At 33.7% G+C, this 25,930-nt stretch overlaps 1 protein-coding gene across 1 annotated transcript; it reads left to right on the top strand.

Annotated features, from left to right (window-relative positions):
• Window positions 1-17,234: 17,234 nt before the first annotated feature.
• LOC116131871 (probable serine/threonine-protein kinase PBL24) lies at window positions 17,235-19,464 on the top strand. The gene is made up of 4 exons (XM_031417534.1): window positions 17,235-17,522; window positions 17,615-17,804; window positions 18,054-18,445; window positions 18,688-19,464. Exons 1-4 carry the CDS (start codon window positions 17,235-17,237, stop codon window positions 19,462-19,464), a joined length of 1,647 nt encoding a protein of 548 aa, XP_031273394.1.
• Window positions 19,465-25,930: the final 6,466 nt, after the last annotated feature.

The raw sequence follows: 25,930 nt of genomic DNA, 5'->3' as shown, positions 1-25,930 counted from the left end.
TATATCAAAATCCAACAACAAAGATAGCTTTCAGTAACCATAAACTTGATATGACACAGCGAGTTAGCATAACAACAAGGATAGCACTAGACTATACATTTAAAACTAATAACAAGTCTCAATCGCAAAAACTTAAGCCTTAAAATTTGAAATAAAATCTGAATAATTCATTGTGTAGCATCCAAAACGAAAAATAAGTTTATATAGGGTGACAACCAATCCTAATAAGACTCCTAATAACAAAAGGAAACAAAATCTAAATTAATTAAAACATGAAAACCCAAAATAAAATAGGAAAAAACGCGCAAAAAACTAAAATAACCCTAAAACACGTCAAAACGATGGATTTTGATCTCGAAAATGACCTCTAACCAACTAAACACATTGTCGGGCTCGAAAAGAGCTTTCTATTAATATCTTATAGGCCCCGAAACTCCTCCTAGATCAAAAGTTATAGCCGTTTGAACAGGACATGCTCATTTAGGACATTTGGGCTTTACGTATGGGCTTCTAATGCTTAGCCCGCTCTAGGAATTCATCAGCTAGACGTCCTATGTCATGGTCCAATCGAGTTGGATGATAAACAGGACACGCAACAACAATACCTTTATTGGATACATTAATAAAGTAAAGAAACAGAAAATACTTCACAACAAAATTAAACTAATTGACAAATAACCGTCACAACTTACTAAATTACTACAACAACGGTAAGTCCAAATAACGGCCAATTCCAACCTTTGTACCACGTGTACTAATTGCAAAGTCATGAATTACATTCTCAATATAGCAACATGGCAAATTAACCATCACCATGTCTCTACAGAGACACTAGCTGCCTATCTATGAATTCCAATTTGCTTTAGATCATGCTCAATTAGGTTACCTCTTACTTCAACTTCTTCAAAATCTTCAACTGTAGCAAGAGTTGGTTTTAGGTTTTCTTGGTTTTGGTTAACCCAAGTGATGAAGATGGTAGGAAATGATGGTAGAGTGTAAAGAAGGCAGTTGAAGAAGCGTTCAATTAGACTCCATGCAGTGCATAGAATGGAGTATGATAATGAGAAACAAATAGGCTAGTCAGAAATGTGAGGGTGGTAAAACGAATGACGCTAGGATTAACAAAGCTAGGAGAAGAGAAAATTTTTCAGGACGCAAGAAGATGGCTTGGCCAAATGAGTATATTGTTGTTTCTTGTTTTGAGATTAATTACAAACAATATGCAATAAGTGATTTTATTGCTTAAAGAATAGAAAAGTTTTCCCAAGTATAGATATTTCCCAAGTATAGATATCAAAAGAAACATCAAAGAAATAGAAGTTTGGTTTTGCATTAAATACATGACCATTTTAGAAATTGATTGGTATGAGTATAGTTTTCATGCCTTATTATATATTACAAGCTATAGAATTGTGCTAAAAAATCTTGAGAATAGGTTGTATTGGCCAAAAGTTTAGTTAAGAATGTTAGAAAGAAATTAGAATTTAGCCAAAGTATATATGTTGTGCCATATGTTAGATTGAATTCATAATGATTAATATGGCAATATAGATTAATGTATAGAATGTAGCGCAAAGAAAAGAAGAAAGAAGGGCATGTATAATAATTGAAGTTGATGGTCATGTAAGAGAATGCAAATTTATGGTATTAAGATTTGTATTTAAAAAGTTGTACAAGACGTGTTTGTTACATTAGAAAAATAGTAGAGAGTTTGACATGGTTATGTGACATATAAGTTTAAGAAAAACTAGTAGTATAATTGGGCAAGTTAGTAGACTTAATACCTAAGTTGTGGCAAATTAGATTGCCCAAAATGTAGAATTCATTCCCTAGTTGAATTGTGCCATTTTAATATCTCACTAATATAATTATAGAATAGTACAATTTGTGAGAGCTAATATACTTTTGTACGTGTACATTTTACATAGCATGATAGAATTGAAGGATTACATAATTATGTAGAAATTATAGAATTACGTACGTACACACGATGCATAGAATTGAGAAATAAAGAATAAAATAGAAGATTTTTAATTTAAGCGTGTTAGTAGAATAGAACTTTGGGCTTTCCAGAAAAGTATAGAAATAAAAGCCTTAGAATTAATAGAATACATGCTAGAGTCAGACACATATTTTGGGATCATGCATAGACAGCATATAAATGCATGACATAGCGTAGCATATATTTCAGAAATTTTATAATTATTGGAAATGTCTAGCTAGTTATTTTGCAGATTTACAGAGCATGTTTTTAGGGTTCTGTTGCGATGGGGAACCTGTGAGCATTTGCTACGTTAGCTAGTGACAACAGAGATGCAGAAGTTTCCCGCACGTACGCCGCCATCAGTGAGCGGCCTCAGAATAGAAAAACAAAATTGTACAGTTGGCTAGAAGTGCATGTGGATGAGGACTGTATCCAAAAAGAATTTTAGAATACGCTCACACGGCCAGGGTTCCAAATCCATGCCTCAGCCTAGTCTGATCGGCAAACCAGAACAGAAAACAAAAATAATTTCAAAAAGAAAGAAAAATAGAATAAGAAACAGAAAACCGAAAGAATTTCAAAAAGAAAGAAAAATAGAATAAGAAACAGAAAACCGAAAGAATTTCAGAAAGAAGGAAAAATAGAATAAGAATTAGAAAACAGAAAGAATTAGAAAAGAACTTTCAAAATGGATACAAACATGATCATTTGCATATGCATTAGACATTTCATGTGCATTGCATCTTATGCATGTCTGACTAGCTAAAAAAAGAAAATAAAAACCCATGAGAATAGAGAAAAAAGAAAATAGAAGCCCATAAGAATAGAGAAGAAAATAAAATAGAAGCCTACGAGAATAGAATAGAAATTAGAGAGATACACAAGAAAAATGACAGAAATTAGATACATGCTAGAAAAGAACAGAAATTAAAAACATGACAAATAGCAAGAAAACTTAGTGATTTGTTGAGTAGAGAAAGAAACAGAAAGTTATAATCTAGTCGAGAAGAGAAATAAAATGATAAAGAATATCATAGCCCTAGAAGGATTTAGAAAGATTTGAGAAAAATGAAAGACTGCTAAGTAGTATACCTGAGAATAAACAGAAAAAGCAAGTAGAAATTTAGAAGCAGTACCATAGAAATGGGGACAACAAAGTAAGAGCATTTGGTTTACTTACTGAGCATTTGTAGCTCACCCTGCTGCTTTCCTTATTTTTGTAGGTATTAAATTGTAGTGGTCAGAAGACGTCAAGTTGGCGAGAGGTTTGCACACATTGTCTCAGTGAAGAATTTAATGTGGATTTATATATGTGAGAAATAATCTTTGTATAATAGTATGTTATAATTGGATTAAAGATGAAAATTTTAGACGAACACTCTTTTTAAACTAGCAATTATCTAGATTTTCTCTATAAGATACTCAGTGAATATTTGTCTAGTGAAATATTACATTGTCATTGATAGTTTTATGGTAAATATGCCACGTTGTCACGTCAAAATATTAAGCTCAATATTTATAGTAAATATTATAAAACGCAATAATAAAATATGAATAAGCAGGTACAAATGAAAATTATTATAACATTGTCAGATTCCATAGAAAATATAATAATATTACAATAACATTGTCAAAAATATTATAGTAAATATGTCATGTGGCTACGTCAAAAGATTTTGCATGGCCACGTGGCATATTTTTGCTTTTAGGCCAAGGAAATGCCATGTTGGAATTTTTTTTCCTTCCAACATGCTTTTGTAAACCGTGGTCTGTTTCTACTTAAAAAAAAAAATTTAAAAAAAGGAAAAATAATTTCCAATAACAAGAATCTCATTTGAGATCTCTTTATATTGCAATAGCAAATTATACGTGCTCAATGAGGTATTACTATTGCATTAGACTCCCTTACTCTTGCATCCCTAGCCGTAAGATCGAGCAAAGTCCTCGATCATATGGCTAAGGATGGAATCCAAGCATCATGAGAAAACATATCCATTCAAAACTATAGCACAATGAAAACCCGATTAATTAGGTGCATTTAAAGTCCATTGTTTCAGCATTCAAAGTTTAATTATCGATTGATTGGGAGGGGGCTCCATTAGAATAGGGAAAATCGCGTAGATATATGGGGCAAAGATACAAATGAAACTTAGATGAATACTAATAGCAAAGAGATATGGATTTAGTTCAGAATTATTGTAACATTTCTTTTAATCACCTTTGATTTAACTTTGAAGGTGTCTTTCTGAGACCAGTTTATAAGCTCTAAAATTATTCTAATCTATTTGTTTATAATTTTTTTGGTTAAAAAAAATAAGTTGGGAAAACCTACTTTTTTTTTTTTTTTTTTTGGTTTATAAACACTTTGCTTATAAACTACTTTGACCAAGTATACTACTACATTACCCCTATTTAATTTATTATATTTGTTCATTAGTTTATTTTATATAAAGAATCTAAAAATTATTCATATAAATTTTTAATAAAATATTTGTCTATAAACTATTTGTTTATTTAATTCTAAAATTAAATTATATTGTAATATGATTGAAATATATTTTGATAATATTATAGTAAAAAATTGAGATAATATAATTTGTTATTTGATAAAATAATGTAGTATCATTTTCACTCATTTTAATAACAAAATATACTTATAAGCCATATTTTATCAAATGCGTCATTACTTATCAGTCATTTATAAATATTTTAACCAAACATGTAACTGCTTAAATTTCAAATGCTTATAAACTCAAACTATATTATGAACACTAGCTACTTATAAGCTAATTTTAATAAGCTCGGCCAAACAAACTCTTTAAATAGTCAATTTTATATAAAAAATTTGTAATGTTTGCTCCATTTAATTTGTCAATTGTTTTTCACCTTTTAAGAATATATATAATACATATAAAATGATCAAAATAGGTATTTTTTGGAAACTAGGTTTTTTATTATTATTATTTGAATGTATTAAATATATAGAGTTTTTTAAATAAGAAATTTTAAATTTAGAAAAAAAAAAAAAAATTATATATGGACACTGGTTAGTGGAGTTGCCAGCCAACTGTCTCTGGTGGTGCATCTGGCAACATCGCCAACAACACAAGTCAGAAAAACACCATTGTATAGATCGTCACCCAACAATCTCAATGGTGTCAACAACGTAGTCGAACATGTCACCGGCAACTCTAACAACTAGTTTTTCATTTTTTTTTTTTTTTTTTATTACACTATTAGTTTTAAGTAAAAATTATTTCTAAAAAAGAAAATTCTAAATTCTAAAAGATGTATAAACCTACTTTGGAAAACCTTTAATATAATAAATTGTCTAATATTAATCTATTTGACACATAATTAGTTTTGAAATATGTTTACCGAATGCTTTTGGGTTACTAGCTTAAGAAATAATCGATAGGAACTCCATGTCTAAGCCTAACTAATTTGGGATTGTTGTAGTTTCTCATTTAATCACTTTCGATTCAAACTTTATAAATAATCTACATAGTGTTTGTTTTATTAAATTTTAAATTTACTTTCGATTTTAAGAGAATAAAGAGGGCTGAAATGAGTTTTATTTGGTAAACTGTTTTAAATGGTGAAGGTTTGTCTTTCACTACATCTATGACCATTGTACTTTCATTCAGCTATTTCAGGAATTTTGGCACAAGTTTATTTACAGATCAATCAGCCTTTTTGTTTTTTTAATTATTATTATTTTTTTAAGAATTTATTACATTGCCACTCGAACGTTTGGTACAGAACCTTGTTCCCTCTCAGTTTTGGGAAACTAATGTTACCACCCTGAATAACATTTATGTTAGTTAAATGTATTAATTCAAGAGGTAGAAAATATATTTTGAATAAATTGTTGGTATTTGTTGCTAATCAATTATAAGTTTTGGGAAAAGTAAGGTGACCGTTTAGGTATTTGTTATGACTAAGAAATCAAAGGCTGACGTGGAGTTGCGTGACGAAACGTGGCCTGCTCCCGTCAGAACGGTAAGCACACGTCAAGCCTGCCAAACGCCCTGGTACTCCCACGTGTCCGCTAGCCTGCTCCAAATCGCGTGAAATCGGCTTGGAAAATGGGTAATGGGACGTAAAATCAGATTAGGTCCTGACAATCACACCAACCCAAGGATTTAGTGATGATTACGGACATACAACTGGGTATAAGAAGAGGAAGACCCCTTCATTAAGGGGATTCGACAATTTTACACAAAAAAAACTCTCTCTCTCTCTCTTACGCTTTTGTATCTATTTCCCAACCTTTTATAAGTCAGTCCGCTGTCGCGACCTGACCCACACTATCAATATCAATACAAATCAGTGGACGTAGGACTTGCTACCTGAGCATCCGAACCACTTTAAAATCTCTCTTTGCATTTATTTCCTTTTGACTCACAATCACGTGTGCTTCTTGGCCAATTAATGCTGCACACGTATCGATTAGTTGGTGCCTAAAATCCCGCATCAACAGTATNACCTTTTTCCCATCATCAATGAGAATCGGGTGGTCACAGAGGCTGAGAAAGAGCTCCTTCTTCGAAGGCAAACACAGCAAAGAAGACGGAGAAGACGACGACGGCGGGCAAGGGGAGGACTTAGAAATGATGGACTGGTACTCGGGGGGCAAGAAGCGCTCCCAAACGGCGTCGGATTCGGCGGCGGACTTGAAAATGGAAGAAACCAAAGACAAGCGGCAGGCGTCACGGGGGGTGGTGCAGGAGATGACGTTGGCGATGCAGCCTTCTGGTAATAAGCTCATGGGGCTTTCTGGTTCGCGTTGTTGTTGCGGGTGGTTAGTGGTTCGTTGGAGGTGTCTTGCTATGGAAGTAATGATGGTGATGAATCTTGGTGGGGTTTTATAAAGAAAAAGGAGAGAGGTTCAATCGAAAGCTTAGCGGTTAAGGCTTGCTATATTTAGGATGTCGTTTGACTCGTTTAGATGGATCTTTTTTAGAAAAATTAATATTAATTATTTATTTGATAAAACGTTTGTGGGACCCACATTTTTAAAAGACTTTAATTAGAATAATCTCCTCAAACATTTATTAAATTAGAAAACGCCAACAATTTTAGGAAATAACAAAATCTGTCGGTCATTAAACCTTATGTGTTCAAATAAACCGCGTAAGATCAATCACTAACAATATAAGTTTAGAGACTAACTGACAGGAAGGAGGTTTTTGTCATTTCAAAAACTTTAAAAAAAATTTTGTTAGTTAATTAAATGTTGATGCATTATATGTTGTCTTCTTAAAATATTTTCATAATCATTTTCCAACACTTCATATGATAATAATTATATGTTGCGTTATCAATTTGACGTATCATAGTTATACGAGCGAAAATAAATAGATTTTTTTTTTAAAGAAACATCATTATTAATGTCCAAAAAATCTACATAATAATAGTTAGAGGAGTGTCAATCACAATTGCGCGTGTTAAATTTTATAACTCTCTTCATAACATATGTATGACTTGAGTTGAATATGTATTTGTTTGTGAGAAAATTTACACGTGTCATGAAAAGGTTAGCGATTTAACTGTATTTAACATTTTTCGTATAATTTATATGTAACATGATTGATGCGACATACAAGAGTTAAATAAGAGAGCATAAAGCTATATTATTGAAAACATTTCATACACGTTTATGTGATATATAATTGTTAAATCTTATATGTTTATTGGAAATTTTTTTTTTTTTTAATAACTTCTAATAGTTCATACAGTAGAATGCATGCATGCATGACATGATTGATGATGACTTACACTAGTTAAACGAACACGTATTTACTGGTTTTCATAACAAATGTCCAAAAATTCGTTAAAAACAAGGTATGAACATATACCTGTCTTATGAAATGTTTTCATAATCATTGTCCAATACTTTGCATGACAGTAATTATATGTGACATGATTAATTTGACGTAGGATAGTTAAACAAGTGAACTTCCGTTTGTTTTATTAAAGAAGTTTCATAATCGATGTCAAAAAAATTATATGATAATAATTTAAGGATGTCACATGTCATAGTCGTTAGCTTTTCTTATAATACCTGCATGTCGTGAGTTGAATATGTATGTGTTTGTGAGAAAATTTACTTGTCATAGAAAGAGCTAGCGATTGTCACAATTACATGCCCGCATTTAGCACTTCTCTTATAATTTATGTGTGACTTGATTGATGCGATATGCAATAGTTAAATAAGAGAACATAAAGCTATTTAATTGAAAATTTTCCATTTCTTGTATCCAAAATGTCCGTGATTATTAATGTGAGATACTATAAATAAACAAACAAACATATGTGTTTTTTTTTTTTTCCCAAGCTCAAAGGATTAGATAAGTCAAAATGTTATTGTGATAGATAGTTGCACCTAAGAACTCAAGGAATAAAGCAAACCTCCTTAACCATCAAATCAATCCGTTTGAGTTAAGCGAACCTAAATTTGTCTTATTAAAAATTTTTCAAAAACCATTGTCCAACAATTTACATAATAACACACACGCATATATAGTAAAACATCTTTATAGTTATAATAGTGAGATCAACTAATTTTATTATTATGAAAAGGTTATAACCTAATAGAGGTGTAGTTACAAAAATTATTGTTTTGATTTCTTATTTTATAAGTCATATTTTAGTAATACAATATTAGGATTTCAATTCATATTTTAATAGTATTAAAATTTCAATTCAGTACTTCAATTGATTATTTTTTAAATAGATAAAAGATCGTGTCTTGGAACTAGCAAAGATAAGTGTCATTGATGGAACTGTAAATATTGTTGATGTATAGTCAATTGATGTGAAGCCACAAACAATTGTCAATAGTTTTAAGCATTGCAAAATCAGGACCTCTGATATCGATGAATTACAAGTTACAAATGAAGTGGATGAAAAGAATAAAAGAATCATTACAGAATTAAGTGATCAGATTCGACAACTTCTTTACACTAATCATATGAGTATTAATTTCTTCCTCGATCATCCAAATGAGTATCAATTCATGTATGCTTTAATTGAAGAAGAAATCATTACTACAATTAGACAAGAAGATAAAGGAAATAATTATGAGGATGATAGTACGAAAATACAGAAAGTTTTATGCCATGAAACACCAAATATGCTCGAGAAGCTAAAAATATTTTGGTTTCAACAAGAATGTGTCCATGCTAGCGAGTTATTACGTACTCGCAAATTAAAAAATGTGGTAACAACTCTAAAGCATAAATTATTGTCCCAAACAACTTTAGATAAATATTTTATTTTCTCTGAAACCTTTAATGTAATATAAAATATATTTTTTGTAATATACAAATAATTATTATTATCTGAAGACAACTTTCTTTAAGGTAAGAATTAGAAAAATTATTAGTTATTATAATGCATAGTTTATTTTTATTTATAACTATCATAAATTAAGATTATAATTTTTTATGATTATATAGAGTTTATTCTTATATAAAATATCATTATAAAGATATTTTATTTTTGTATATAAGTTACAAAAGTTTCTTATTGGATTAAGAGTTAAGAATGTGTAAGCTCAAAAGTTAAAATTTCCGATTCAAAATTACAAAAAGTCGTAGTAAGTTTTAAGCGCGCGCGCTTTTAAAAGAGGTGTTAAATATATTTTAAATATAAAAAAATAATAATTTACACGTAGGTCGGTGGATTTTACTAAGATGTGTCGAAAGCAGCGGAAATTAAAAGTAGAAAGCTTTTAAGATTCCACGTCAACTTTCAATCTAGATCTTGTGATAAAGATTAAAAGCCTCTTTAGCCGCTACACCTAAAAAGGGAAGTTTTATTTCCCCCATGGAGTTTAACTTCACTATTCTTAGCCCCGAAGTTTAAAGTATTTACATATATCCTCTAATTTTAATAAATATTAAGAAAAAATAGATAATTAGAGACAAAATTTGGGTTTTAAAACTGCGATATATCAAAATGAGGGTATTCTGATATCTAAACATTAAAAATCTTTTTAATTAATTGATTAAGTTAATGTTTATTAAATTCATGGGGGGAAATCAGTATCTTAAAATGTAGGACCTCGAGGCTAGAGTAGATGACGAAAAACTAGGGCCTTTTTTAAGTAAATAAATAAATAAAAGGATTAAAAAGTAAATCTAATTAATAAACCTAAAAGGAATAAGATTGCTAAATAAAAGGTTATTTATGCCCTTACAAAATCGTGCTTACTGTTTTCAAAAAGTATTTTTGTGCTTACTTTTTTCAGAAAGTACTAGTGTATTACAGGTTTGCCCTGTTGGGTATTATAGAGGACGAGGAGCATTAATCGTGGCAAAATCAAGAAAATATGTTTGAGGGTTGAAATATAAATATTTATTGAACGTAAAAGACTAGAGGTAAACAAATTTATTTAAGATTTAAAAGGGATAAAATGTAATATTTCCAAAATAAAAGGGCAAAAGTAATAATTTGATAAAATATATATATTAGTTTTAGGGTTCTAACAATAATAAATTTACAATATTATTACATATAAATAAGAAAGAGGAAATAAAGAATAATAAAAGAAAAAGTAGTGGTAGTGGATAAAATTACGTCAAAAGTAATAGAAGTTGTGTGCCACGTCTGAATTGATTGACATGTGGGGGGTTTTTTCTTTATGGGTGTTAGAGATCTTCTTTATGAGGTGGCAAGATACTGGTAATTGGTTTGCATGTGATTTGGTTAGTTTAGCCTTACTCATTTTAGAAAAAAAAAATGGTTTCGTTTCACCTTCACATGTTATGTCATTTTCATTTTATTTTCTATAATATCATTTTATAAGGTGTCATTCTAGCTAAGCAAGATTTGCAATTTATATATAAATGGGAAAAAATCAATCACACCCCCATAGTTTTAGGAAGTGATGTTTATAATTCAGTACCATTCGATTTCAAATCTTAATTAATAACACAAATCAAAGAAAGAGAATAAGTGCAAAAAATTTGTTAAAAAAAAAAAAAAGTGAAAGAGAGGCGATAACCTAAGAGCTTACTACTTGCGACGGTTAGGGGTGTTAGTTAAGTTGAGCCGCTTCAGCTCAAGTGGCTCGGCTGTAGTGTTGAGCTAAGTTTGATCGGTCCAATATTCAGCTTCACAAGCTCACAAGCTTCAACGAGATCAAGGGGATATATGCTAGTTTTGCAACTATTATGGGTTTATATGTAATTTACCTATTTGTAAAAATGATAAACACACCCCTGTCAACATCTACAAGTTTGAGATCTAACAATATGACACCCTTACCTAGTGATGACTAGATAGAATTCAAGTGTCAAGATCAGGAACTTGGCAAGCGGCTGGCTTCAGACTTTGGGCTTGGGCTCCCGTCAAACCTTTCAAGGCTAGAGAGTAGAGCCTAATTCTCTCACAATATTGAAAACCACTTTTAATGCCAATATTGAAAACAACCAAAAGCAAAAGAGAGAGGCAAAATTGGTCTGAATCCGGTGCCGCTGACTCCCCCATCACCACCAACAACTTCCTCATAACCCCCTCACTAAAACCCCTCTCACTCTTGCCTGATTACAGCCTCCAATCGTCGGCCACCGCTCATTGTTGATTCATGGGTTTCAAGACAAATTTCAGTCGATCTCAACACCAGAAATCACCCTCGAGACCACCAATAGAATCACTATCATCCCCACTCAAAACCCCTAACAACCCCAACTCAAATTGCCTATCGATCGCCACCCGACTCCTTTCACAATTCATTTGCCTTCCATAGCTTTGTGTGTTCACCGAAGGCAAACCATGTTTGTAGTACAAGAATGGCTAGTTTCTAATTGTATGTATCATGTTTGAACTTCGTTTCATTTGTCGCTTATAAGGTGTCTTCTTTTTTCCTTAAATTTGAAGAGAATTTGCGTGTAGTTGCTTGTGTGACTCTTTTGAATCAGTTGAATCTTTTAGAACGTTCAGTTGATGGGTTTTGGTTGAGTAATGGTGTAATAGAGACTTTTGAGTGTATTACTTAAGAAGTCATGAGTTTGATTTCTTTTGGTTGCTAATAAGTATGACCATTAGAGGATTACCAAATCATTAACTTCAGGGGCTCAAGAGACTAGTTGAAGTGCGTGTAAACTGGTTTGAATACCCTTGCTTACCTATATATATATGGTTTTTGGAATACATTTTTGTAGGCTCATATAGCTCCACTCAGGGGCGGACCCAGGCCCTTTGAGGGGAGGCATAGGCCTGCCCTCAACTTTTAAAAAAAATGTGTAAAGTTTTTTTTAAAGGTTAAGAAAAAGTAAAAGTTAAAAAATGTAAAAGTGAGCTTTTGTCTTTTTTCGTATTCCACTTTTTCTTTCCCAATTCCCGACTTCTCTTTTACTGTAAAAGTTCTACAGACTACATGTGATGGCTGGGTTCAACCTGCAACCAGAAATTAAAAAAATCTCCCTCTCAACTTCTCTCACTCACGTCTCCTGAAAGTTAGTAATATTGAAGTTTTAAGTTTAAATAAGCTCCTTAGATGGTTAAATCTATAATTTAACAAGAATATTTATATTGTTTCAGCCTTGCAGGAACAACGAAGAAGATGAAGAACTAGCTACTTTGCTGCTAATCATTTTGGGCGATTTAAGCTATAAAATGCGGAGAAAGGGCGAGGGAATAGGTATGTAAGATTGATGTTAAAATTATATTGAAAACTGCTGGAAAATATGCAAGAAAATGACAAACTACTGTTTTTGAAGAATATTATTAACGCCTACAGCTTTAGAGTATTGGGTTTGGCCGTTTGGATGAAAAGTTTTAGTGAGGTGAGACAAAGAATAGGTTAAAGAAATCTTTATCTTTTACCTTTGTTTTCCTGGCTCTTGTTTGTATGTGAGAAAAAGGATTATCATTATCACTTTTAAAACTTCCTTTCTAAACCACACAAATTATGGACGCCTAATCTATAAAAACGAATGGTCTCCATCTCTCATTGGATGCAATTAAATATTTAAATGTATCATATATGGTGTGTTAAATTAAAATATGTCTTATGTATCGTATATCATGTATTTAAATGTATCATGGTTTGTTCATGTATCTTATTCAAGAGAAAGTTAATTAAGTTGCTAAATTAATTAGTTTTTTTTTTTTTTTTTTTTAATAGGAATCTCTTTTATTGTTATTTTTGGGATCCCATTTTGGTACTAACTCATTATATGTTTATCAGATTTGGAATCCAAAGCATTAACAAATAAGATTATGATATCAAATTATTTCAAGAGATTGAAGAAAATTCCAGCAAAAAATGTTGATGGAAACTCTACTGATATTGAGGTTAATCAAACCCCATTAAAAGACGAAGCCCACAACAGCAACAACAACACCAAGTAAAAGAAGGTCAACCTTTAATCGGGGTGTTCAATTTAAATGAGTTTGAAACTGACCCAGGATTGAGCATACTAATTAATGAGCTTTGTTGTACTGACAAACAAAAAGAGGAAGTTCGAAGAGCATACTTGTTGAAAGGTCCTTGCCAACCTAAAGATCATAACTTTCCTTTCACTTTTTTTGGAGATAAAAAACGTAAGTTTACATCAGAGTGGTACAAAGAAGGTTCACGTTGGATGGAATATAGTGTGGCAAAAGATGCAATTTTATGTTTGAATTGTTATCTTTTCAAACCCGATTATGGTGACCAAGCAGGTGGTGAAGTTTTTGTGAATAAGGGATATAATAACTGGAAAGATAAAGCAAATGTGAAAAAACATGTTAGTGATCATTCTAGTACTCATAACCAATGTCATGCCAAGTGTGTTGATTTGATGAACGAAAGGCAACATATCGATGTAAATCTTGCTTGAGTGTCGAAAAAGGGCAAATTGGACTATTGCATTCGAATGCATCAATTGATTGCATTAGATTCCTTTTACATCAAGGATTAGCATTTCGTGGTTATGACAAGTCGGTTGAATCTGAAAATCAAGGTAACTTTATGAAACTATTGAAGTTTCTATCCAATCACAATGACGACATAAAGAAAGTTGTGCTAGGAAATGCTCTGAAAAACCATCAAATGATGGCCCCCAAAATCCAGAGCAACTAACTAGTGTTTGTGCTCATTTGATGACCAAGAAAATTATTGCAGAAATTGTGAGAAATAAACAACCGTTTTCTTTACTAATTGATGAATCTCGTGATGTGGCAGTGAAAGAACAAATGGCTATTGTTTTTTGCTATGTGGACAAAATAGGTTGTGTTATTGAACATTTTATTGGGATTGTGCATGTTAAGAATACTTCTGCAAAGTCTTGGAAAATTATAATAGATGCCTTTTTTGTAAAGTATGGATTGAGTTTGACAAGTTTACGGGGGCAAGGTTACGATGGAGCAAGCAATACGAAGGGTGAGTTAAATGGTTTGAAGACTTTGATATTGAAAGAAAATAAATTTGCTTTCTACATTCATTGTTTCTCTCATCAACTTCAATTGGCGCTAGTCAAAGTTGTAAGTAAACATTCAACATTGCGTGAATTTTTTCAAACTCTTTCTATGTTATCAAACACTATAGCAGCATCTTACAAGCGCAGAGATCTTCTATGTGATAACTAGTATAAATATGTGATATCTTTGATTTCTAATGGTGATATTCTGACGGGACATGGTTTGAATCAAGAATGCGCTATTAAACGACTAGGAGATACACGTTGGGGTTCACACATAGGGATAATTCATAGTGTCATCAGTGATTGAGATTGAAGGAGATGATTAGCAATACAAAAGCAAGAAGTTTATTACGAATCATGGAGAATTTTGAATTTGTCTTTTTGTTATTCTTAATGAAGAAAGTATTGGGAATCACTTGTGAACTGTCACAAGCATTATAAAGAAAAGATCAAGATCTTCTTAATGCCATGCAGTTTGTACAAATTTCGAAGTGTCGATTACATAAATTGAGAAATAAAGACACTTGCTTCGACATATTGTTGAAAGAAGCTTATGATCTATGTAAAGATAATGACATACTAATCCCGGAGAACATGGAAGATAATTTTGGGAGGACAAAACGAGGGATTGCGCCAATTACAAATAAACATCATTTTAAGGTGGAATTGATGTACATAGTTTTAGATAACATTAAGGAAGAACTCAATAATCGTTTTGATGAAGTAAATATAAGGCTGCTTCAGTGTATGGCATCTCTTGATCCAAATAACTCTTTTGTTGCATTTAAAAAAGACAAATGACTTGAGTTTGCAAAGTTCTATCTTGTCGATTTTCCTGAACACGATATTCGGTTGCTCGATAATCAACTTGAAACTATTATAAGGATGTTAGCACCAACACCAATTTCACTCATGTTGATGGGATTGCCGATCTTGCAAAAAAAATGGTTGAGTTTAAGAAGGATGTTGCTTACGACAAAGTTTTTTTGCTTATTAAATTAGCACTGAGTTTGCCTGTGGCTACTGCAATAGTTGAAAGGGTGTTCTTTGCAACGAATCTTGTTAAGAATACTTTACGTAATCGAATGGGAGATGAGTGGATGAACAATTGCTTAGTAGTTTACGTTGAAAATGAAGTTTTTGCTACAATTCAAAATAAAGATATCATTGAACATTTTCAGAACATAATGAAGCGGAAAATTGTGTTAAATTGAAGATCTTCAGGTATACTATTCTAACTTGCTTTCATTTTTAAATAATCAATATTCTTATTATTTAGATCTTTAGGTATACCATTCTAACTTGATTTTTGGGTCAATACGCAGAGGATGTGTGGATCTTTAATCTAGACGGTTGAGTTAGAATGTTAATGTCTCGATCTGGATTTGGAGTGATTGTAATCCATCTCTTTGTAAACCTTTGTATATTTTACTTTTGTTAGAGTTGTGATTGAGCTCTAAATTTGTGTAGAATATTTTTGGTAGATTTGTGGTTGTTGTAAACTCTTTTGATTATATTGAATTTAAGTGGATCGTTAGATTCCCGTAGTTCTTTTTTATCTCTTCACATTGAAAAGGTTTTTCCACGTAAAAATTTTCTTGTGTTTCCTTGTGAATTATATGTTATTTTCTTATGTTTTTACTAGTTGATTGACAAACAGTGACGGACCAACGAGGCCCTCTCTAGGCAAAAATCCTGGGTCTGCCACTGGTTCCACTACCCATAAAAAACATGTTAGGCACACATTGAATTGAATTCGCTTAAAAAGACAGACTTTTAAAGGAAAGCAGCCCAAGTGTTTATAAGTCAATTACCAAATCTTTGCTTAGCAATATGGGACTGAAATGGGTTGTTACCAAAAAAAAAAAAAAAAAAAAAAATAATAATCTAAGTTAATTAAATTAACTGATAACCGCAATTTGGTTTGAACACCTTTTCTAATAGCCTGTAAGCTCAAGAAATCTCCCCAAACATGTAAACAAACTTTGAATATCCTCTCATTTTTATGCTGTCCTTTCAAAGGACACATTACATCTTGCCCACTTAATTCTCCTCCTTTTTCTCATCTCAAAACCCCAACTTCCATTATTGATCATATGCATGCATGTTTAGAATATCATTCCTTGCATGTTTAGACTTTAATCTTCTTCAACCTTTCTGTCCACCTTCAGGGGCCTTCCATGCATTCTTTTTTGGGGAGGTGTTCCCTTGGCTAGCTCATCATCATCTGCAGGCCATTTGAGCTGACAGATTCGTCTCTGAATAATTATTGTTATTTTTCGAGAGGAAGATCGATCAGGCGAAGATGAATTATTGTTTTCCCTGTTTGCAGTCACAGAGAAGCAAGAAAACAAATAGAAATCATGCGGAGAGTGTAGGTTCTTTTAATGAATCAAAAGCTCCTGGTAAGCCTTTGTATATATGCATTTTTTTCAATTTAATATTCATCTCTTCTTCTTATTATTGTCCATTCTTATTTGTAAGGAGTTGATCATATCTTTATATTTTTGTTTATAATAAACAAACTTGATTGGTTTCATCGAATTACTTTTGTAACAAAGATTTCTGACAAATTTTAAGATAGATTTTTGACCAATCCGATCATTAATTGTGTCATATTTGTCTAGTGTACATGTTTTAAAATCGAAAAAAAATTGTGTTGGTTAAGCATTCTTTAATGGAATTGATTAATTCGAATGACTTGTTTATAAATCTAAATATTGCTTCTTAAACAACATAATTGGACTCGAACAAGCATCATGATCAAGGATTTTGACGTGATTAATGCTAGCCAAATCCTTTAACATTCTCAAAAATTTGGGGTTTTACTTAACATGGTATCAGAACGAAGATCTTTTACTTTTGCGCATAATCTGATCATACTTGCCGATATTAAAACCTTATTTACCCTCTGGTATGCAGACACTAAGAGACAAAAAGCTGCAGAAGCTCATGGAAACGAAATGGAGGAAACTATAAAAATTGACAGCAAAAAAATCAATGCCCAATATTTCACTTTCCGTGAGTTAGCCACTGCGACAAACAACTTCCGGCAGGAATGTTTGTTGGGGGAAGGAGGATTCGGAAGAGTTTATAAGGGGACACTTCAATCGACCGGCCAGGTAAAAAAATTTGAGCCACTTCATCTTTTTTGTTTGCTTAAATTTCGGTCAGAAAAAAAATTAAGCCCTGGAATTGAATTCAATGTGAGTAGGTTGTGGCAGTGAAACAACTAGACAGGAATGGCCAGCATGGAAACAGGGAGTTTCTTGTGGAAGTTTTGAGGCTGAGTCTGCTGAATCATCCGAATTTAGTCAATTTCATTGGATATTGTGCTGATGGAGATCAGAGACTTTTGGTATATGAATTTATGCCAGGAGGTACAGTAGAAGATCGTTTGATAGGTACTTCTCTTCAATGCTCTCTCCTTTTTTCCCTTCCAGGATCTTCCTTATTGGATCAAGATTCACTCCTGATTTGAACTTTACCTAAACAAAATACGTTGTTGTGATTAATGGTTAGTAAAAAGTATAAATACAGAAAATAAATGTACACTTATCACTAAATACTTGAAAGCTCAGGAGAGTTCAGATTTAGACAGGATCCTTATTCTTCCCTATCATTTTGATGATTGAAATTCATATATGCCGCAGATTTAACAGAAGACAAAAAGCCTTTAGATTGGGTAGCAAGAATCAAAATAGCATTGGGAACTGCTCAAGGTTTGGATTATTTACATACCAAGGCCAACCCTCCTGTAATATACCATGATTTAAAGGCCTCAAGCATCTTGTTGGATAAAAATTTTGTGCCGAAACTCTCTGATTTCGGGTTGGCAAAACTTGGCCCTGTTGGGAACAATATTCGTCTTTCTACAAGGGTGATGGGGACATATGGTTACTGTGCTCCAGAATATGCAAAAACAGGCCAATTCACTATCAAATCTGATGTCTACAGTTTTGGAGTCATTTTGCTAGAGCTCATTACTGGAAGAAGAGTCATAGACAATACAAGACCAGTAGAAGAACAAAATCTAATTTCGTGGGTAAAAAATATATCCATCTATATCACCTCTATTTTATTGTGCCTGTGTCGGAGGAATATCACTAAGCCAATACCAGATGACGTTGAGGTACTGTACATGTACCCTGACGCCATGGTGGTGTTGGGGTATTGCAACTGCACTGGGCGTTCGGTACCGGTGTCGGGCTTCGCGTTGGTTCATGTAGCTTTTCCTTTACTGAGATTTTCTAATTAGACCCTTTTTGTATGCTTTTGTTTGAACAGGCCGAACCCATATTCAAGGACCCCAAGAGATTTCCGGATATGGCAGATCCTCATCTTAAAAAGCAATTCCCAGAGAGAAGTTTGAATCAAGCAGTTGCAATAGCAGCCATGTGCCTGCAAGACGAACCATCGACTCGCCCTTTGATAAGTGATGTTGTGACAACTCTAAGTTTCCTTTCAGAAGATACAGAAAAGATGTGCTCAAATAGGAATGAGCAAAGGAATTTTGATCAGGATGGTGAATATTCGGGGATCGATCAGGAACAAGATTATTCGAATGAAGAAATTTCGAAGGGAGAATCTTCAAATCGTCCTGAAATTAGCGAAGGAAGTGTTTCTTCAAGATCATTTGCAGCCAGCAAGAGTTTACAGGAGGGAAATGCTCCTTTACACAGCGAAAGCAGCCGCAAATCGAATGATGTTGGTGTTATTTCAAGTAACAGAAGCAGCAAGGGATCAGGTTTTGGCATTTCAGGCCAAAATGGTAGTAAAAAGTTGCAAAGTTCATTTACTTTGAAGAGAAATGGAAGCGATTACTTGGGCAGCAAGAAACAAATTAATAAAACAGTTTCTTTAGCGAAACAAATAAGCACCAGAATATCACAGGAGGGAAGTATTGGTTCAAGAAATAGAAGCATGAAATTAAAAGATAGAACCATGTCTTCCAGGCGTAAAGGCTTCAGGAAATCCTACGAAAGTTTAGATGACACAGCAACATCTGCACATTCAAGAATGTCAGAAGACCCGTTGAGTGAAGTTACTCTTCTTTATCCATAGGAACAATCAAGGAATTCCAACTAGTGATCACCATAACAGTACATATACACTTCAACTTGGTGATTAGAAAATGTAAAATTATTTTGTCCTGAGCGCAAACATTGATAGGAAGTCAAATTAAGAATGATGTTACAAGATAATCATGTTACAAAAATGAGAGGCTTAATTCAGTTGAATGTTTTGTGTACGTATGTTTGAGTTTCAGAAACTTACATCGTTGATTGGTCGTCATTTGTAAAAAATTCCTTAATTTGTTCAGAAGAAAAGAGAAAACTCTGTTTATTTATATGTTGCCGCATATCTATAATGTTATTGCAATGAAATTTATTAAAGAGAAGACAATGGTGAATATCATACATTAGAATACGAGAATCAGAAAATATATGAAATAATTAAAATCAATCCCCTCAAGTATGATAAAACAACAAAACATCCTTTGAGGTTTCAGAAATAACAGAGTGAATATCCCCTATTGTTAAGTTTTAGGTGTTAAAATAAATGTTATAAAAGCAATTTGGTAATGTTAACTAACTTATAACAGCATGTAAAGTTTAACGGCTCACTAATGATTCATTAATGACACAAGAATTTTTATTATTTCAGACATTGTTTTGAAATCCGACTTGACCCAACTGATTTAACCGGTTGGACCGGGACTTGACGCCTTCTCCAGGCCGGGTTACCACTTTTTACTTTTTTAACCCAATCGCGATAGTATATGTGAGTCATGACTGGCGAACGAGGGGCTAAAAAGTGTCGGGGTTAGATGGGTTTTGTAGAGTAGAGTTCAGTGGTTTAGGTGGTGGTGGCAGATTGAATTTTAGACACCAGAATCAGTCGGAATTTGGTCGGAGAAATCAACCCAATCACGACGGTATACGCGAGTCATGATCGGCGAACGGGGGGCTACCAAGTGCTGGGGTTAGAGGGGTTTTGTAGAGTGAAGGCTAGTGGTTCAGGTGGTAGTGTTGGATTGAATTTTAGTCACTGAAATCAGTCGAAATGTGGCCATGAAAAGCGACTTTCTAACTGTTACAACGGTGTGTTTGTTGGATTTCAAACCTATAGGGATTGATGATATTTATTAGGGGTGTGTTTGCTAGATTTTAAAATTTTTGTATCACAGGTCAGACTGCTGGTTTAACCGGTCAACCCAGGACCCGGCCCCTTGGTTGGGTTACATTCTGGGTTAGGTTTCAGAAACCTTAGGGGGATTTTAGTTATTATATCATGCCTTAGGGCTCTATATAACACTATGTGAAATTATTTTGATTTGCAGGTCAAAGTCTTTATATAATAATTCTATGAGTTATCTTAATTCCTAACAATTTTCAGCAGGTTTAAACTCATATTTTCTTTAAACTTCATAAACAAATTTAAATAAATAAATAAAAAAGGTGTTTAGTACCACATTTTGAAAAAAAAAAAAAAAAAAATCTTCTCAAAATGTGAAAAGATTCTCCAAAATCACATTGAAACTAAAATTTTTTTTTTATTTGTTTAGATGTTTTCTAAGGATGTAGGACCCATTTTAATAAAACTATATGGTTTCACAGAAATAATCAAAGTACCCCAACTTCACTATTATTAAAGATGTCAAATTGGTTGAGTCGGGCTACTTCCTGTCCCAGCATAACTTAGAATACAATATTATTACACGTACAAAAAAATCTTACAAAAATTTATATATAAAGTGATGTGTCAGAAAATGAATAGAAGAGTGAATATAAAAAGTCAAACTCGTCATATTCACTCTTTTATTAATTTTTTGTCACATTACTTTGTATAAAAAACTTTATAGGCTTCGTTTGGTACAATATTTTCACCCTATCCTATTCCACTTTCATATCCAATCCAATCCAAATATATATTTGTTTCAATATTCAAAATTCTCTTCAAAATCCAATCCTATTCTATTTAACTTAAATCATTAACAATTACCTTTCTCAATAAAAGTTTTAAAATTAATAAAAATAGCCGCACAAACCCAAGCCACTATCACCCGCTAGTAGCCACCGTTGCCAGTTGCTACCGCCGTAATGTCGCACAACCTATTGGATCTGGCCAATCGTTCGTCGATCTGTCCATTTCTAACTAGATCTACCGCCAAAGATCTGGCCGTTGATGGCCAGATTTGGTTAGATTTGGCCATCAACGGTGGCCATATCTTGGTCGTTGTTGACGGTCATATCTTGGTCATCGTTGACAAACAAACGACGACTAAAAATTTGGCCGTCGTTTATCTTGTCTGTTGACGATCGGATCTGTGGCTGTAGATCTAATCGTTTCTGACTAGATCCAGAAAAGGCCAGATCGACGCACGATCGACCAGATCCAGCTGGTTGTGCATCATTCTGGCAGATTCCAACCTTCCGACAGTGGTGGCTGGCTATCGGCAAGATGTGGGTGGATGTGGGTATTTTTGTTAATTTATAAACTTTTATTGTGGAGGGTGTTTAGTTAAATTAACAAACCTAATGGGTTAAAATATAATCTAAATATTTTTAGAAAATGCTATTCAGAAACGTACCAAAAACTTCTCAGAATCTTATCCTATTTTCCAAAAATGCTATTTAGCATATAGTGCTATCCTAAATAATCAACCAAACAGAGTCATATAAGATTTCTTTGTACACAAAGTATTACTCCTTAGAATATATGGCCTGGTTCATTAGAGAGGCTAGACCAAATCTGATCCAAATGAAACCAGCGTTGTTTGTTAATGTTGAAGTGAAGGCTTGAAACGGTGCTGCATTGGGAAGTTAGTGGAACGCTGTCGCTTTGAGGTTTAGTTGGGTTGGATCCTGACCTTCCATCCAAAGCTTGTCCAACAGCTACAATTCCACCTTCAAGTCAACAATTTAAAAGAAGGCAAACAGTTTAGTTCATACGATTTTTTTTTCTCTTTCATTTGGTCTTTACTGGATTAATTGTTCTATGCTAGGATTGCAATTGTCTTTTGAAATTTCAATGGTAACTTGAGTGGATCTTAAGTGATTATGGATTAGTCATTTGGTAAGGGTGTGATTGCTCTTAATTTAGGGATTCTAGGTTGAGTCTCTTTAGGGGTCAAGTTACGGGTAGTTTCACGTTAAAGAGAAAGATTCGTGAGTTCTTGTAAAGATTTGTATTCTTTGATACGTTTGATAATAGTGCAGCAAGCTCTCTCATGTCTGGAGCTCAACATGGATGTAGCTTGCTCAAATCATGAGCAAGTGAACCACGTTAAATCTTGGTGTTCTTGTGGGTGATCTGATTGTGTTTGTGAGTTTTGTGAGTTGGTTGATTCTGGATTGAAGTATAATAGTGGTATCAGAGTGTGTGATGTCTAGACTTGGTTGATTGGGGTCTTGAATTAGCTCGAAAATTCTAGGGTTCTAAGGCTGTCAAAAATATTTGGGGCTTTCTTGATTTTGGTGGTCCTCGACCTAATTAGGAGTCTGTAGATCAGAAATCAGAGTGAATTGTTATCAATTTTTGCAAACTAGAGAAAAATCTAGAGTCAACCGAATCTTGGAATGCCAATAACAGTTCTGTGTTCTTAGATCATTCGATCCGTTAAATCAAACCTAAACACCTCAAGATGACAAACACTACTACTCGAATGGAGATCGCCCAATATGATGGGAAGATTGACTTCAGTAGTTGGAAGAAGAAGATGAAGACACTTCTCTCCCACAACAAGGTTGGTCTTGCACTAGAAAAAGATCCCAAGAAGTGGTTTGAAGAAAAATTAAAGAAGAAGGAGGAGATTGACGAGGAGGCATACAATCTGATCATGATGAATCTCTTCGACAGCGTACTCAAGAAGGTTGACGGAATTGAAACTCCTCTTGAATTGTGGGTAAGCTCGAATCCTTGTATGCCCTACAATCTGCACCAAATTTATCTTTTCTTAAAGGTGCTTTATTTTCTTATAAGATGGATAGTTCAAAGACTATAGAGAACAACTTAGATGAATTTCTGAAAATGACCTTGATTCTGAAAGGCACAGATCAAGAGCTAGGAGAGACCAGCCTTGCAATGATATTACTGAATTCACTAACTGATGACTACCAAGTAGTCAAGAATGCACTACAGTACTCAGGTATTGTACCTAGCTTGGACTTAATAGTAGTAGGGCTCAAAGCTAGGGAGTTAGAACTAAAGGTCCAAAAACAAAATGGTAGCAACTTGTTTGTGAGAGGGAAGCCTAAATCTAGCCAATCTTGAAAGGGAAATCAATACAATCAAGGGTCCAGAAACAAGAAAAGGGGTAAAGGGAATAATAACAAAAGGCAGAAACAAGAAAGTGTTTTTTCTGTAATAAACTTGACTACCTAAAAAAGAACTGTTTTGAATGGATTAAGAAACAAAAACAAGGCAACACAGAGAGTCACATAGCCTCCACAAGTAGCCTAGTAGAAGATCCTAGGGTCCTTACTGTGTCCACTTCAGACTGTGCTAGAGAGTGGGTATTAGACTCAGATGCACCTTCCACATGAGCCCAAATAGAGACTAGTTTTAGGAGTTTGAAACCTACGAAAATGAAACTATTTTTATGGGAAACAACCATGCTTGTAAAGTGAAGGGTATATGCAGTATAACCCTAAGGCTTAGAAGGGGGAAACTGATAAAACTAACTAAGGTTAGGTTTATCCCTGAACTAAAAAGGAACCTTATCTCATTAGGAACCTTAGATGAAGCTAGTTGTTACTACAGGGCTGAGAATGGGTGGCTGAATAGGGGTGTTCAAAAGAACCAATTGGAACCGAAACTGACAGGTACCCGAGGTTTGGTTTCGGTTCCTACCTGGAACCGGCTGTCAACAGGGAAGTTCTGGTTCCAAATTTTTGGAACTGTTACTGTGCGGTTCCAGTTCCTATAGTTAGGAACCAAAATCGGGAATCGAGACTAATATAAAATAAAATTAAAGAGTAGGGGGGTTAATAAAAACTTTTGTAAAAAAAGTAATGTGAATACATTTATATTTATATTTCATAATATTTAAAGTAAGTTAGTTTGACTTTTGAGAATCTACCTTTACAAAGTAATGGAGTTTGTAATTTTAAATTTATAATTTGTAATTTTATTTTTGTTAACAAGTGCCAAGGGGGGTATTTGTAAGTTTTTAAGGTTTTTTTTTACCATTTTAAAACTTTTGGGGGGTAATTATAATTTTATAGGGTACCCAGAACCGAAACCGAAACTGAAACTGAAACCGTTGTTACCGGTCCGGTTCTGGGTACCTAGGAACCGAACCATGGGTTTCGGTTCCGATTCTGATTCCAAATTTCAAGGAATCGTCGGTTCCGGTTTTGGTTCCTTCAAAAAATACAGGGTACCCAAAACCAAACACCCCTATGGCTGAATGTGTATAGAAACCAAAACTTAGTTCTAAAAGGAGAAAAAAGGAATGGTCTTTATATCCTATGTGGTGATTTCTGCTCTGAGTGTTTTAACACTGCTTTCTTCTCTACTAACTTGTCTATTACTGAAAAATGACACCTTAGAATGAGTCATATGAGTCAGAAAGGGATGAACATCCTTAGTAACCTGGGAATGTTTGGTAAGGATTCTGTTTCTACCTTAGAATTTTGTGTTTTAGGTAAGCAACATAGGGTGAGTTTCTCAAAGGGAACTCACTTAGCCACTAGTTGCCTAGAGTACCTTCATGCTGACTTGTGGGGGCTTGAGAAGATCAGGTCCCATGGTGGTAACAGTTACTTCCTGCCTATTTTGGATGATTATAGCAGGAAAGTGTGGGTCTATCTCCTAAAATCTAAGGACCAAGCCCTGTCCAGGTTTAGAGAATAGTAACTGCTTGTAGAAAACCAATTAGACAAGAGAGTAAAAACCTTGAGGGCTGACAATGGATTAGAGTTTTTCAATGCTGAATTTGACAAATTTTGCGGTAAACAAGGTATTCTAAGGCATAGAACAGTAAGGAAAATTCCGCAGCAAAACGGGGTCGCTGAGAGGATGAATATGACCCTGCTGGAAAAGGTAAGATGCATATTATTCACCTTAGGGCTGCCAAACTCTTTCTGGGGGGAGGCTTTGGCTATAATGTTAGAGTAGATGCCCTAGAGCCAATCAATTATTGTAGAATTAACTCTCTGTAATAATATTAATTAATCAATAATAAAAGGCATTTTATTCTATATCACGTAAATCATTATTATTGCAATTTGTATTGATATATGTCTTTAGAATGATAGAACCGTGACGAGGGTATCAAGTGTTTCAAATCTTGATAGTGAGAACCCTATGAACACATATGGTGGCCATTCTAGAAACATCCATAGCCCTAGTATTATTCTGAAGTCAAGGCACAGATAATACGGCAAGGCTATCATATTGTTTAACGACCCTATCAAAAGGCAATGACTGATCTCACTTGTCGAGGTTGTTTGGTGACAACCTGGTGCAACACATGGGTGCTTGTTGTAGGCAAATACACCGCAGCAAGTTCATTGGACTGACC

The sequence above is a fragment of the Pistacia vera genome, unplaced genomic scaffold (genome assembly GCF_008641045.1).
Source record: "Pistacia vera cultivar Batoury unplaced genomic scaffold, PisVer_v2 Contig246, whole genome shotgun sequence".
Taxonomy (NCBI): Eukaryota; Viridiplantae; Streptophyta; class Magnoliopsida; order Sapindales; family Anacardiaceae; genus Pistacia; species Pistacia vera.
Note: the sequence above shows the minus strand (reverse complement) of the source record. Positions and strands in the feature narration are given on the sequence as shown.